Source organism: Ursus arctos, unplaced genomic scaffold (assembly GCF_023065955.2).
Source record: "Ursus arctos isolate Adak ecotype North America unplaced genomic scaffold, UrsArc2.0 scaffold_2, whole genome shotgun sequence".
NCBI lineage: Eukaryota > Metazoa > Chordata > Mammalia > Carnivora > Ursidae > Ursus > Ursus arctos.
Genome location: NW_026622874.1, coordinates 12300416 through 12314062, shown reverse-complemented (window position 1 = coordinate 12314062; position 13647 = coordinate 12300416). Strand labels below are relative to the sequence as shown.

General features: G+C 35.8%; 1 protein-coding gene across 1 annotated transcript in view; it reads right to left on the bottom strand.

Moving 5' to 3' along the window:
* The window catches only part of MROH9 (maestro heat like repeat family member 9), a 183677-nt gene that overhangs the window by 69712 nt on the left and 100318 nt on the right, over positions 1-13647 (bottom strand). Inside the window, exon 10 of the mRNA XM_048225366.1 lies at positions 11110-11186. Within this exon, the coding sequence (XP_048081323.1) occupies positions 11110-11186 (77 nt within the window). The remainder of the gene's footprint in view (positions 1-11109; positions 11187-13647) is intronic.

Genomic DNA, 13647 nt, shown 5'->3' with positions numbered 1-13647 from the left:
GTGAAACCCTCTGTTCACACGTATCTATCTCAATCGCTGATAGAATTCTGCTGATAAAATTTACTGCTTTCCTTCTCATCTCTTCAATATAATCTTTTAAAACCTCAGAACTTGTAATAGATAGTGTTCTTAGTATGTAATATAAAAAAGAAATGGAATAAAACAGATGATGAAAACCATCATGTTCACATCACCTCCAACAGTTCAAGAAGATGAGGATCTCTAGTTATTCTCATTTTTGAAGGCCCCTTATGATTCCTTTCTGTAACACATTCCTAGTTTATACCTGGGTTAGTTTATACCTGGGTTGGGTCGTTAAGAATTATCATAATAATATAAATATTATCCACAAGTTTCCTGTGATATTCATTGATGCAGAAAATTTTAACTCCAAAAAATGGATAAAATTTAGCCAGCTGGTGATTGCAGGTACTTTCTTTATGTCCACATTTTAGAAAGGGCTATGGAACTGCACTTATTTTGGAACAATTTCAAGTCAGCTTTCCCCAGTCCATCAATGACTTTAATTTGCCTTCTCTTATGCCTTTTATTATCTACTTTGATTATACTAATGGTGCCTGTGAACACTAGTACTTCTAGGTCGATCATATTACCAAACTGCTTCTGTATTCAGTACGGAAAGTTTCCTCTTTAAACTAATAAATCTTCAATGGCCAGAAAAAGTGTTATTGTCCTCCATCAGTCAACATTATCTGGCCAAGTTGGAAGTGGTAATACTGACTTAGCAAACCTAACCCATGGAGAGCCAAAAAAATTCCAACAAATTGCCTAGTGGCTCCTGAAAAGGTGAGTGTGTGTTAGTTCAATGATTATATTAATAGTCACATTAAATAATATTAACACTTTTTAAACTTCCAGATTTCTTTTTACTGTTACTAGGGATAGCCATTTAAAAATAACAGTTGGAATAAAGCACAGAACTATATTTTAATTACATGAATACCCAAGGCATTAATCTCTTCTCAAACAGTCCTAGAGCATTATTGAAATTGTCTTGTCAGTTCACATTTTGATGAGCCAATTCACTAACACACACACCTCAATCCTTTCATATGGAGAAACACTTTGTTCTGTCCTGAGTTGATTCTTCAGTATGTTTTCATGTGTAACAGATAATGGGGAGTCCATAAATTTAAAGCCATGAAATCTTGGGATGTCTTAAAAGGTTACAATCCAGTATCTCACTAATAGAAGTCCCAGAGAGAAAGAATGCAGAAAACATAAGAAAGAATATTGTTTAATCAATAATGCAAGATACTTTCTTGGAGATAAATGGCCGGAGTTTTTAGATCGAAACATGACTGAGCGTCTCGTATATTTGAATAAGAAATACAACTAAACAGGTATTTATCATATACCCGCATCACAAAGGAAATCTCTTTAAGTTCCCAGAGATAGAAATTGTGCAGGTCACGTTGTTTTGTAACAATGCTAGGAGATTTTATGTTAAAAATAAGAGTGGGACGATGGATATTCATATTTAAAAACACAAGTTTATATTTTTACCTCATGCCTACACAAAAATAAATCAAATTGGATGATAGAACTAAATGGCAAGAGGCAAAATTATAAAACCTTTAGAAGAAAAGATAGGATTAAATTTTTGTCATTTTTAGTTTAGGCAGTTTTCTTAGATATGTCTGCAGAGCACAGTGAGAAAATCTGCAGGTCATATATGCTACACTCAATAACCATACGGTCTAGAAAATACCCCTAAATAAATGATCAAGAACTGTACAAGGTCTACATGAAGAAAAAAAATCACTGAAGATTCAAGTAAGTGAAAAGAAAAATACATGTGCCAGATGACAAGATAATAGAAGTAAATTCTCTATAAATTAATCTATAAATTTAGTGCAATTCTAATTAAAATGCCAAAGAAATTCTGGGAGAAATTTGAAAAGTGTATTCCAAAGTTCATCTGGAAGCGTAAATGAGTAAAATGAGCTGATATATTTTTGAAAAAGAGAAATAATTGGATAGATTTGTCTAATTAGATACAGAAAGATTTTGTTTTATATGTTTAAGCTGTCTACAGTCATTTAAAAGTGTGAAAAATCCTTTATTGCTGATGTGTTGTGATGACAGTGCCCATCCCTATGGAAGCCCCAGGGCACCACTGGGGTGCTTGCTGTCATCTATCAAAGATGTTGGTACTGCTGCTAGTGCATGCTGTTAGCGTCCCGGGGCTGCTGATGGCCATTATCCAGAGAACTGGGGTGGCACAAAAGTTGCTCTGGCTTTAAAGCAAAAGCCACAGGCAACCTCATTCACTCTCGCCATCCCCAGCTGAGCGTTTTCTCTCTCACAGCGGCCTCATCACCCTAGGACTCAGCAGCTGCCTCAGTGAGAGCCTCTCCTCCCCTCTTCCACCGGCCCCTTGTTCTTGAATCACCACCTTGATAATCTTCACTTGAGATGTGCTCTTTTCTTGCAGGCTCTTTCATTCTGTTAGTTCTGCCCAATGGGAATGGTCCGGACATGCTTGAATCCTAGCAGGAACTCAATGTAGGCTCGCACCCTGACACCTGCATCAAGCAAGTTTATGTTTTGTATCCCAAGAGCCATCTGACCATCTTTTTCTATCTTTTTTTCTACATTCGACTGTTTCCAACTCAAGTCTATGTCATTCTCTTACATATAATTTTGTTTCTGGACTTGGTCTTTCCCAGAGCTTAGAGAAATAGAGACCATGTTTCTGAAAAACAAATTAAAACCCGAAACTGTAGTGTGGTTTTAACCTTCATAGGACCATGTTCTTACTCTTCAAGTCTTAGCAGCTGCCTCACTAATTCCTACTGTGATGCCAGAGACAAGTTGGTGGATCTAATACAGTACGTAAAATATCACAAATTAACTCTTCAGGCTTTCTAAATTTCCTGTACCCTTCATATTTTCAGTAAAACTCATCATCATCCTGTTGGCAATGATCCCGTTTGGACTATTCTATTGCTCTAACAGTCTGCATATCCTAGTAGGTCAAGATTTTGCATGGTCATCCCTCACTGATGGAAAATCTCCACTTGTAATCCCTACTAGCAAAAGAAAAAAAAAAAAAAGCTTCTAATTTACATAGGAAGATATCTTGCTTTCCACTAATTTATTCATTAAGGTCCCCTCTCCCCACGAGGAAATAAAGGGGGATTGTAGGTGGCTTAGAGATAAAGAAAAAAAAAATCCAATGATATAAAAATAAATAAAAGCTAAGAAAAAATAAAGGTAAAAATTAAGATAAAATTGAGACTTTGAGGGTGAGGGACATTTACAGACATGTACAGTAAAGAGCCCCTTTACAAGAGCAGGAGATGGATTGCACACTTAAGGACAAATATATTGTTTGACCCAGTGATGAAGCTTAGATTATCTATAGAAGTGTCTGTTTGAATTAATTTTAAGCATGATGTCCCATTTATTTAAAGACTTTAAAAAGCAATCTATGCACATGTACAGGACAGAAGAGTAAAAAGTGGACAAAGTCTCCAAGTTTTGCCCCCGCTCCCATACCCTACTTCCCAGCCCCAGAATCAACAATTGTTGCTGGTTTCCTGGGCATCATTCCAGGGACAGAATATGCAGACATTTTACCTCTGTGATATTTTTCCCCAAAACCTATATTTCCAGTGTAATCATGTGAAAAACACCAGATAAATGCAAATTGGAGGACATTTTACAAAATACCTTCAAACCAGCACTCTTCAAAACTGTCAAGGTCATGAACAAAGGAAGATGGTGAAACAGAGATCAGGGGGAACTAGGAGACCAGATGGCTAAATGCAGCGTGGGATCCTGGATTGGATCCTGGAACAGGAGAAATGGGTGAAATCCAAATAAAGTCTATAGTTTAGTGAATACAATTGTATTAATATTAATTTCTGAGGTTTGACAAATGTACCATGGTTCTATTTTTCCTGTAACTGCTGCCATTGTGTTCTACCCCTCTCTTCTCTGCCAATCTTCTACTCTTGATTCCCTCCTAGAAAGTGGTCTCCCTTATTGGCATCTATATCTGATTCCATGAATTTTCCATCTCTCTTGATTATTTGAAGAATGTTACCATATTATTAATATTGAATTCTGTTTCTTTAAAATCTTCAACTTGATCATTTATTCAAAGATCCTCCCTGATCCCAGGGCAGAAAAGATTCTTGGCTGTAGGGGAAACACAGGATAGCTTAGTACTTAGACTGGCCACCCAGGAACCTGACTCCACCAGTTTGTAACCTGGCTTTGCCACTTGGTAGCTATATGACCATGGGCAGGTCACTTCCTGCCCTCAGTTTCTTGACTTGCCAAGTGGCGATAATGGTAGTACTTACCATGGAGGGCTGTTGCAAGGATTAAATGAGTTATTTATTTAAAGCACTCAGAGCATGCCTAACATGTTATAAATGCTATGTGAGTGTTAGTCTCACTATAATTGGGGTGGGGAAGGGGTTCCCTCTCTCGCAGCTCCTTTCATCTTCTGACCCAGTTTGCTGAGAAGGGTTTCCACAGCGACAATGGAAGGAAGGATTTGAGGCTTTTGTAGCAGATCAGGTAGGACACTGGGGGAGGGGGCAGTGGGATGGTGGGTCAAAACGTTCATCATTTTTTTTTTTTAAAGATTTTATTTATTTATTCGACAGAGATAGAGATAGCCAGCGAGAGAGGGAACACAAGCAGGGCGAGTGGGAGTGGAAGAAGCAGGCTCATAGCGGAGGAGCCTGATGTGGGACTCGATCCCAGAACGCCGGAATCACGCCCTGAGCCGAAGGCAGACACTTAACCGCTGTGCCACCCAGGCGTCCCATGTTCATCATTTTTGATTTAGTGTTGAGGGTCATTTCCAGGGGTACATGAGGGTGAGCAAGAACATGATTCTGCAGGGAAGAAAAAACTAAAAACAGTTTTCAACCAAACTGCCTTTTTTCCTTGCCTCAAGCACAGGTATTTTAAACACAATTATATCCCTGTAATAGACACAGTGAAAAAGTTATTTTTTTTTTTTTACCCAAGAGATTTCAGTTACAATCCCGTCTTACAGAATATCACTTACCATGTGATGCCATTTCACACTGGACTGCAGAATCTGGAGACCAGTTGCTAGTCAGAGAGAAGAAGGAGACTAGTTAAAACGGAATCAGCTTAATCTCTTGTCACCTTAGTGAGGGGCAAACCCCAAATCTGAAGTTAGTATGAGCTTGATGGCAAAGCCCAAGAAGGACAGTACGTGCATACACCCATACACCCAATACGCATGCGCACTAAAACTTCAGATAAATTCGTGATCAATGTTACTGAATGACACTCAACAAAAAGATTAGCAAACAGAATACAGAACCACGTTAAAAGAATAATGAACTATAACCAAGTGGTATTTATTTCAAACCTACAGGGATGGTTCAGTAGAAGAGAACCTATTACACAATAATTAGCATTAATTGCTTTAAAAAGAAGAAAATTTGCATGGTAATTTTTTGTGGAGGCAAAAAAAACTGATAAAATTTTGTCTATTCTTTTTTTTTTTTTTTTTTTCCAGAAAGGGAGAGAGGATCTTAAGTGGGCTCCATGCCCAGTGCGGAGCCCAAGTGGTATTTGATCTCACAACCCTGAAATCATGACCTGAGGCGAAATCAAGAGTTGGATGCTTGACCCACTGAGACACCCAGGCACCCCAAGTTTATTCTTGATAATAATTCTTAGTAAAGTAGATATGTGGTTAATTTCTTAAGGTGATACATAAACACAAAAGCTAGGACCAGATGTAGTAAGGAAATAATTAGAAGCATTGTCATTGAAGTCAGGAATGAGACAAAGATTTCTACCACTATTTGCCATTTCTGATATAGCATCCAGTATTTTTAGAAAATAGAAATAATACACTAAAATTGTAAGGGAAAATTATATTAGTTTTGAATTATTTACTTTGGGAAAGAATGGGAGTGATTTTAAATTTCTTTATGTTATCAGAATGATTAGATCGGAGTTATTAGTAACTACAATGTTTGGTAAAATCCTTTTATAGAAACTTCAGGACCTGGGATGCTGGTTTGTTTGAGAGCTAGCCCTTTGGTAATCACTTGTATTTCTTCCATTTTAGTTGCTCTGTCTAGATTTTCTAGGTCTTCTTAAGTTCTTAAAAAAATTTTTTTTGAATAGTTTTAGATTTACAGAGTATTTGCAAAACTAGTACAGAGATCTCATACACCCTTCATACTACTTCCCCTAATGTTAACATCTTCCGTAACCCAGGACATTTGTCAAATCTAAGATATTAATGTTAGTAGAGTTGTATTCACTGAAATATAGACTTTATTTGGATTTTGCCCATTTTTCCAGTTTCAGGATCCAACCCAGGATCCCACCCTGCATTCAGCCCTCAGGTCTCCTAGTTTCCCCTGACCTATAAATGTTTCACCATCTTCCCTTGTTCATGACCTTGACAGTTTTAAAGAGCACTAGCCAGGCACTTTGTAGACTGTCCCTTGATTAGCATTTACCTGGTGTTTTCCTCATAATGAGACTGGGAATATAGGTTTTGGAAAGAATGTCATTGAAGTGTCTTTTTGTCATGAGAAAGTATCAAAATTTGAACTTATTAGTCTCATTATTTCCTCTTTTCAAATTCAGAAATTCAGGTTTGTCTTTATGCATGCCTTCTTTCCTACTGCCTTCCTGAGATTCTTTTTTTTTTTTTTTTTTTTTGCTTATTTTTTTCTAGCTTCCTGTTTTGGATATTTGATTAAAATATTTTCATTCCTTCTGGTCGTCAACATATTTAAGGTTCCGGATCTTTTTCTGTGCAGTGTTTTGGCTGCATGCTCTAGGTCCTGCGATGTTGTATTATCAATATTCTGTTAATTTCTGTATTAATTTCCTCTTTGACCCAAGAATTATTTAAAATAGAGCAGTTTAGGCGGAATGGTAGGTTGTTTTTTTGGTTTGTTTCATAAGCTCGTTATTACTTTCTAATGTTTTGCTTGGTGACCAGAGTAGTTTTGCTATTTCTACATTTTAGAACTTTCACAGAAATTTCTAACCTAACACAGTTATCTTTTGTGAAGAGACCTTTTTGTGGGCATTAGAAAAAAAAATATTTTCTGCTTTTATGGCTAGAGATTGATATATGGATCTTTCTCACACAACATACACACACTTACCTTTGTCTTTACTGTGTCTGAAATTCTTACTCGTTCTCCGAATCTTTGATATCATGCTGACAAAGGTGAATTAAAGTCTTCTACTACTAATACTGCAAAAGAGTATTTTGCATTAGTACATAAACCAGTAACTTTCTTATAGTTTGTTTTGCTTTACCAGTTTGCTCTACAATGTTACATGGAACAGACGTTGTATTAATTTTCCCTCGCTGGACTTCCATCTCCCACCTTTAGAGCCAGACTTGCGCCAGGCCTGCTTGGGCAGTACACGTTTAGATTAACTCGAAGTCAGTTGCCTAATCCTTTTTACCATATTATGGACCATAATCATATCCCATCACAGCCAGAGCCGCAGCCCACATCCTTACCTTTCCAGCTTCAAGGGGAGGGGTTTTATTCAAGGCACAGATACTGACAGACAGGAATACCGGGGAACATCTTAAAATTCCTCTTATGTAGATGTTTATAATTATTTTCTCTTCATTCTGGATTGTAAATTTTTTCATTATGTACTGCTTTTAAAAAAAATCACATTTAATGCTTTAAAGTTTATTTCGAGGTGTGGAATTCAAGGCTGTCTGGATTAAGATCTCAACTCCTAAACTGCTGTCACCATTGTTTGCTTACGCTTTCCTGGAATGCTTTTGTCCTTTGTTTTAATTACAACCGTTTTGAAAAATTTTGTTTTGTAAATGTCCCCAGTATGCAGCATATTTCTGGGTATTATTTGTAATTCATCCAGATTCTTTTTCTCTTATAGATGGGTTTTGATTTATTTACGTAACAGATTTGGATTTTACTTTTGTCCTATATTTTATGTTATACTTTTGTTGTTTTGCTTAAGAAGACTAACTTTTTTGTAATGTATTTATTTTTCAAAACTTTAGAGTGAATTTCTGTGGATTCCCGACTGTGAGCCAAGATGAAATTCTTGAAATCAAAGATGAATTTTTATTTCCTCCCCTCCCTCATTCTCCATATAATTTTAATTGATTACTTAGTGAAACTTTATGCCCTTCTGTTTATATTAGAGTTGTCCCTTGCACAACATGGGTTTGAAGTGTGTGGGTCTACTTATAGATGAATTTTCTTCAGTGAAAACCATACAGTACTATAAGTGTATTTTCTCTTCCTTACGATGTTCTTTTTTTTTTTTTTTAAAGATTTTATTTATTTATTCGACAGAGATAGAGACAGCCAGCGAGAGAGGGAACACAAGCAGGGGGAGTGGGAGAGGAAGAAGCAGGCTCATAGCAGAGGAGCCTGATGTGGGGCTCGATCCCATAACGCCGGGATTACGCCCTGAGCCGAAGGCAGACGCTTAACTGCTGTGCCACCCAGGCGCCCCCCTTATGATGTTCTTAATAACATTTTCTTTTCTCTAGCTTACTTTATTGTAAGAATACAGAATATAATACAAATAACCCCAAAATGTGTGTCAATTGACTGTTTATGCCATCAGTAAGGCTTCCAGTGGACAGCAGGCTATTAGGAGTTAGGTTTTTGGGGAATCAACAGTTATACGTGGGTTTTTGACTCCACGGAGATTGGTGCGCCTAACCCATGTTGTTCAAGCATTGACTGTACTTGATGAATTATTAACCCCTGAGTTTTAATATTAATGAAATCAATGTCCTGACATTACCTTCCCTTTTATTTTCTAATTTTTATGTGATAATTATACCATTTTTATATTTTCAAAGTTTATATTACATTCAGTTCTAAAATAGTAATCTTCACTTTCCTTTACGTCTTAGCCCTGTCTTGAGCGCGATCCACTGCATACTGCCATGCTTGGTCCACTCATCTCTAGTCGGGTTAGTTCATTTTCTGTTAGTCTGTTGAAGAAGGGAATCTCATTCCTTAAGTTCTTTCATATTAAAAAATGTCTGTTACATTCACTCTGAATTAAATTCTGGCTGGGCATAACATTCTCAGGCCACAATGCTTCCCTCAAGGATTTTAGAGACACAGCTCCACTGTCATCTAGCGTTGCTATGGAAAGACCAAGGTGAGCTGAATTTTTTCTTCTCTTAAATAGGTTAATCGAGCATTTTTCCTTTTCCTGGATTTCCAATTCTTTATCTTTGAGAATCAGTAACTTTACTGGGATATAACTCACCATCGATTGTCTTGAGTTAATTTTTCTGGAGACATAGCCTGCTTTTCCATCTGTATAATCATGGAAAGTTTTATTAAAATTTTTGTTTAAATATCCTTTTCTATCATTTTGGTTCTCTTCTTTGGTGATACCAATTAGGCTTATATTTGATCTCTTTTAAAAAATCTTTCTAGTTGACCTCAATCTTGTCTTTCATGCCTCTTATCATGTTTTGAGTAATGTTCATTTTCTTTGTACTATTTCTGACACACCCTTTGTTTTTGTAGAATTAGTTTTTCCCACTTCTGAGCTGCACTATTTTTCCCTAAATTCTTATATCTGTACTTTGAGATCATATTTTATAGATAAAATTATTTCATTAAAATATAAAGTCTTTTTCATCTGTTCTGTGAAAATACTTTTCTAAAATTATTTAATTGTCATTTATTTTTATATTACTTTCCTGATTCTTTTTCTTGTAAAATCTTTGTTTACACCCTCTATTGAGTCCTCTTTAATTATTACTCAGTATTGAAAGAGATGAGCTACCCTCATATCAAATGTTTGCTGGATTTTCATGTGGAGGAATTCTTCCCCTGACCCAGAATTGTTTGTGTAAAGTTGCTTTTAAAAGACTTATTCTTCTCCAGTTTTTTTGATCCTGGTGACTTCAAAGTTACTGCAGAATTTATCTCATCCATCCTGATCCTTCTGAGCAATGGCTTTTTGTGACTCATCCAGCCACACTAGCTTATCCTTGGTTCAAAACTAGAACCAAAGATTATTCGTTCCCAGGGAGAGGTATCTCGGGACCCAACCATGTGAACAAAAGCCTCATTCCAGAGATGACGGATATGCTTACAATTTAGCTCTTTTTTCATTAATAGAGTATTTTCATTGTTATTTTCAAACATTTTGTATTTTACTAAATGGATATTACTAGTCTACGTTACTAAAGGCTTTGCTTTAGCAAAAGTTTGCTCTTTAAAATTCTCACAGGATTAAATACATACATGAATAAATTTTAGGACAGATCTAGAATCGTCTCTGATACAAATTTTGTTTTTCTATGTTTCTATGTGTGTATGGTTTGTTTTAATAAATAAATAAATAATCTTGATTAGCATTTTTTATTGATATTGAAACTATTTAGTCCCATGAGCTTTTTACTACCTGATGGATTTGTTTCCTGACCCCTTGAAATCCAGCTTCATTTGAAGAAAATGAAATGTTTACCGGAGGAGAGTTCAATTTCAGACTTTGAGTGCTTGGGGTGAGACCAAATTTTGGTGGGTGTCAACTGAGATAGGAGGTTGAGAAGGCCATCAGGTAAATAGGTACTCAAATGCCTGCAAAGCAGAAGAGATGTGGGCAGATGGTGAAAAAGATGATAGACATGAATTTGGGAGGTCAATGAACAAAGATGAACTCTTCCAATAGGCAAATTTGGTAAGAACTTTAGAAGAAGGTGCAGTAAAGCCTAATATAGAAGAATTTAGAAGATGGTGAGGTAAAGCCTAATATACCCACAATTCTTTCTTTTAACAACAAAAACTAAGAAAAGTATTCGCGTTAGAAAGAAGACAGGCTTTTGACTGCCTGGAAGATTAGTAGGACAAAAAGTACTTACTTGTGTATAACTTACTTGTGTAATTGTCGATGAGGCACAGAAGTGAAAAGAAACCCAAGTATTTTGTCCCTTAGTCAGAGGTAAAATACTCTATTAAAGGAGTCCTTTGAGATGTTGTCTTTTGTCATGGTAACCATATATTTCAGAGGTTCCATTCTGGAATGGGTGTGGTTCCTGCTAGAAGGTACTGACACACCCAAGTGGCTGTTGCCGCTCACCTGTCACTGTTGAAGAGGGAAGCTTCTGGTCCATTCATTGCCAGCACTGAAAGGTAGTTTTGAAAACCACCAGCCCACTAGAAGGTGGGCAACGAGGATGAATAAAAATTCACAGAAGGGGAAAACTAATCAATACACATTACGAGATACTTAAACTGCCTTGAAGTCATCACAATGCAAACCAATGAAATATCATTTCACATCAATTAAGTAAACATAAAATTTAAGCTATAATTCACATTCCATAAAATTCATTTTTTAAAAGTGTGCAATTCAGTAATTTTAGAATATATTTTTAAATATATTACAGAGTTGAGCAACCATCCACACTATCTAATTTTAGAATATTTTCATCAACCCCAAGTGAAACCTTGTGACCATTAGCAGTTACTCACGGTCTACTTCCTCCAGCATCTGCCAATCACCAAGCTACTTTTTGTCTCCATGCATTTGCCTATTCTGGACATTTCATGTAAATGGAACTACCCAATATATAGCCTTTTGTAACTGCCTTCATTCACTTAGCATGATGTTTTCAAAATATATCCATGTTGTAGCATGTATCAGTCCTGCATTCTTTTGTATGGTTCACTAATACTCCATTGTATGGATCCGCCACATTCTGTTTATCCATTCACTAGTTAATGTAGATTTGGGTTCTTTTGTGCTTTTTGGCTAGTATGACTAACATCGTTTGAACATTTATGTACAAGGTTTTGGGTGAACATGTTTTTATTTGTTTTGGATATGTGCTTGAAAAGGAGAATTGCTGGTTCATATGGTAACTTTTTAATGTTTTGAAGAACTACCAAATTGCTTTCCAAGATGGCTTCACTATTTCAGAATCTCATCAGCAACGTCTGAGGGTTCCAATTTCCCCATGTGCTTGTGAACACTTGATATTGTCATTTTTATTATTATTATATCCATCCCAGTGGGTGTGAAGTGGTATCTCATTGTAATTTTGATTTGTATCTTCCTGACAACTAAGGATGGTTGGCATATTTTTTTTTCTACGAATTAGCCATTTGTGTGTCTTCTTTGGAGATAAGCCTACTTGAGATCTTTGCTTAGTTTTAAATTGAGTTATTTATCTTTTTATTGTTGAGTTGTAAATGATTTTTCATGTATTCTGGATACTAGACCCTTACCAGATGTATTATTTGCAAATATTCTCTCTCATTATGTGAATTCTTGATAGTATCCTTTGAAGTATGACAGTTTCTAATTTTAATAAATTCCAATTTATGTATTTTTTTTCTTTTGTTGATTGTGTTTTTGATGTCACATCTAAGAAAAACTTGCTTAAACCAACTTCACTAAGATTTAAACCTATGTTTTCTTCTAAGAGTTTTATAGTTTTTGGTCTTACATTTAGGTCCTTGATGCATTTTGAGTTAATTTTAGCATATGATGTAAAATAGGAGCTTAACTTTATTGTTTATATGTATATCTATTTATCTCTACCATTTCTTAAAGAGACCATTTTTTCCCTCCTATTGAATTGTCTTTGCGTTCTTATTGAAAATACATTGACTAAAATGGTAAGGGTTTATTTCTGGGTACAGTTCTGTCCCATTGCTCTATATGTCTATCCTATGTCAGTGTCATACTATCTTGATTACTGTGGCTTTTTCGTAAGCTTTAAAATCACTCACTGTGAGTTCTCCAACTTTCATCTCTCTTGTCAAGATTGCCTCGATCATTCTGGGTCCCTTCCATTTCTGTCTGCAACTTGTCAATAGGATCAACTTGTCAATTCCTACAATGAATCCAGTGGGGATTTTGGTGGGGATTACCTCAAGGTGGAGAATGCTGCCATCTTGATATTATGTTCTGCTACATGAACATGGGATTTCATTCCATTTATTTATCTCCCATTGTTTTGTGGTTTTCAGTGTATAAGCCTTGTATTTCTCCCATTGAATTTACAACTAAATGTTTATCCTTTTTAATGTGATTCCGAAATAGATTTTTCTTAATTTCGTTTTTGGATTGTTCACTGCTAATATGTAAAAATATAAGTGAATTTATATACAAGATCTTTTTATCTGTGAGAATCGTTTTGCTTCTTTCTTTCCACTCTGGATGCTTTTCTTTTCTTGCCTAATTACCTTGGTTAGAACCTCCAATACAATGTTGACCTTGTAGGTGTAGATGGAAGTAGTGAAGGAATGCAATCTTTTACCGCTGAGTATGGTATCAGTTGTGGGTTTTCATAGATTCTTTTTATTAGGTTGAGGAAGGTCCCTTCAATTCTTAGTTTGTTAAGTTTTTAACATGAAAGGGTGTTAAGTTTTGTCAAGTGTTTTTCTGTGCTGATTGAGGTGCTCATAGGTTTTTGTTTTTTATTATATTAACATGGTATTTTGCATTAATTGATTTTTGGATGACAAATCAATATTGTCTTTACAAAATAAGCTCCACTTGATCATGGCATATAATCCTTTTTATTTGTTGCTAGGTTCTGCTTGCTACTATTTTGTTGAGGATATTTTACATCTGTATTTATAAGAGTTATTGATTTATAGTTTTCTT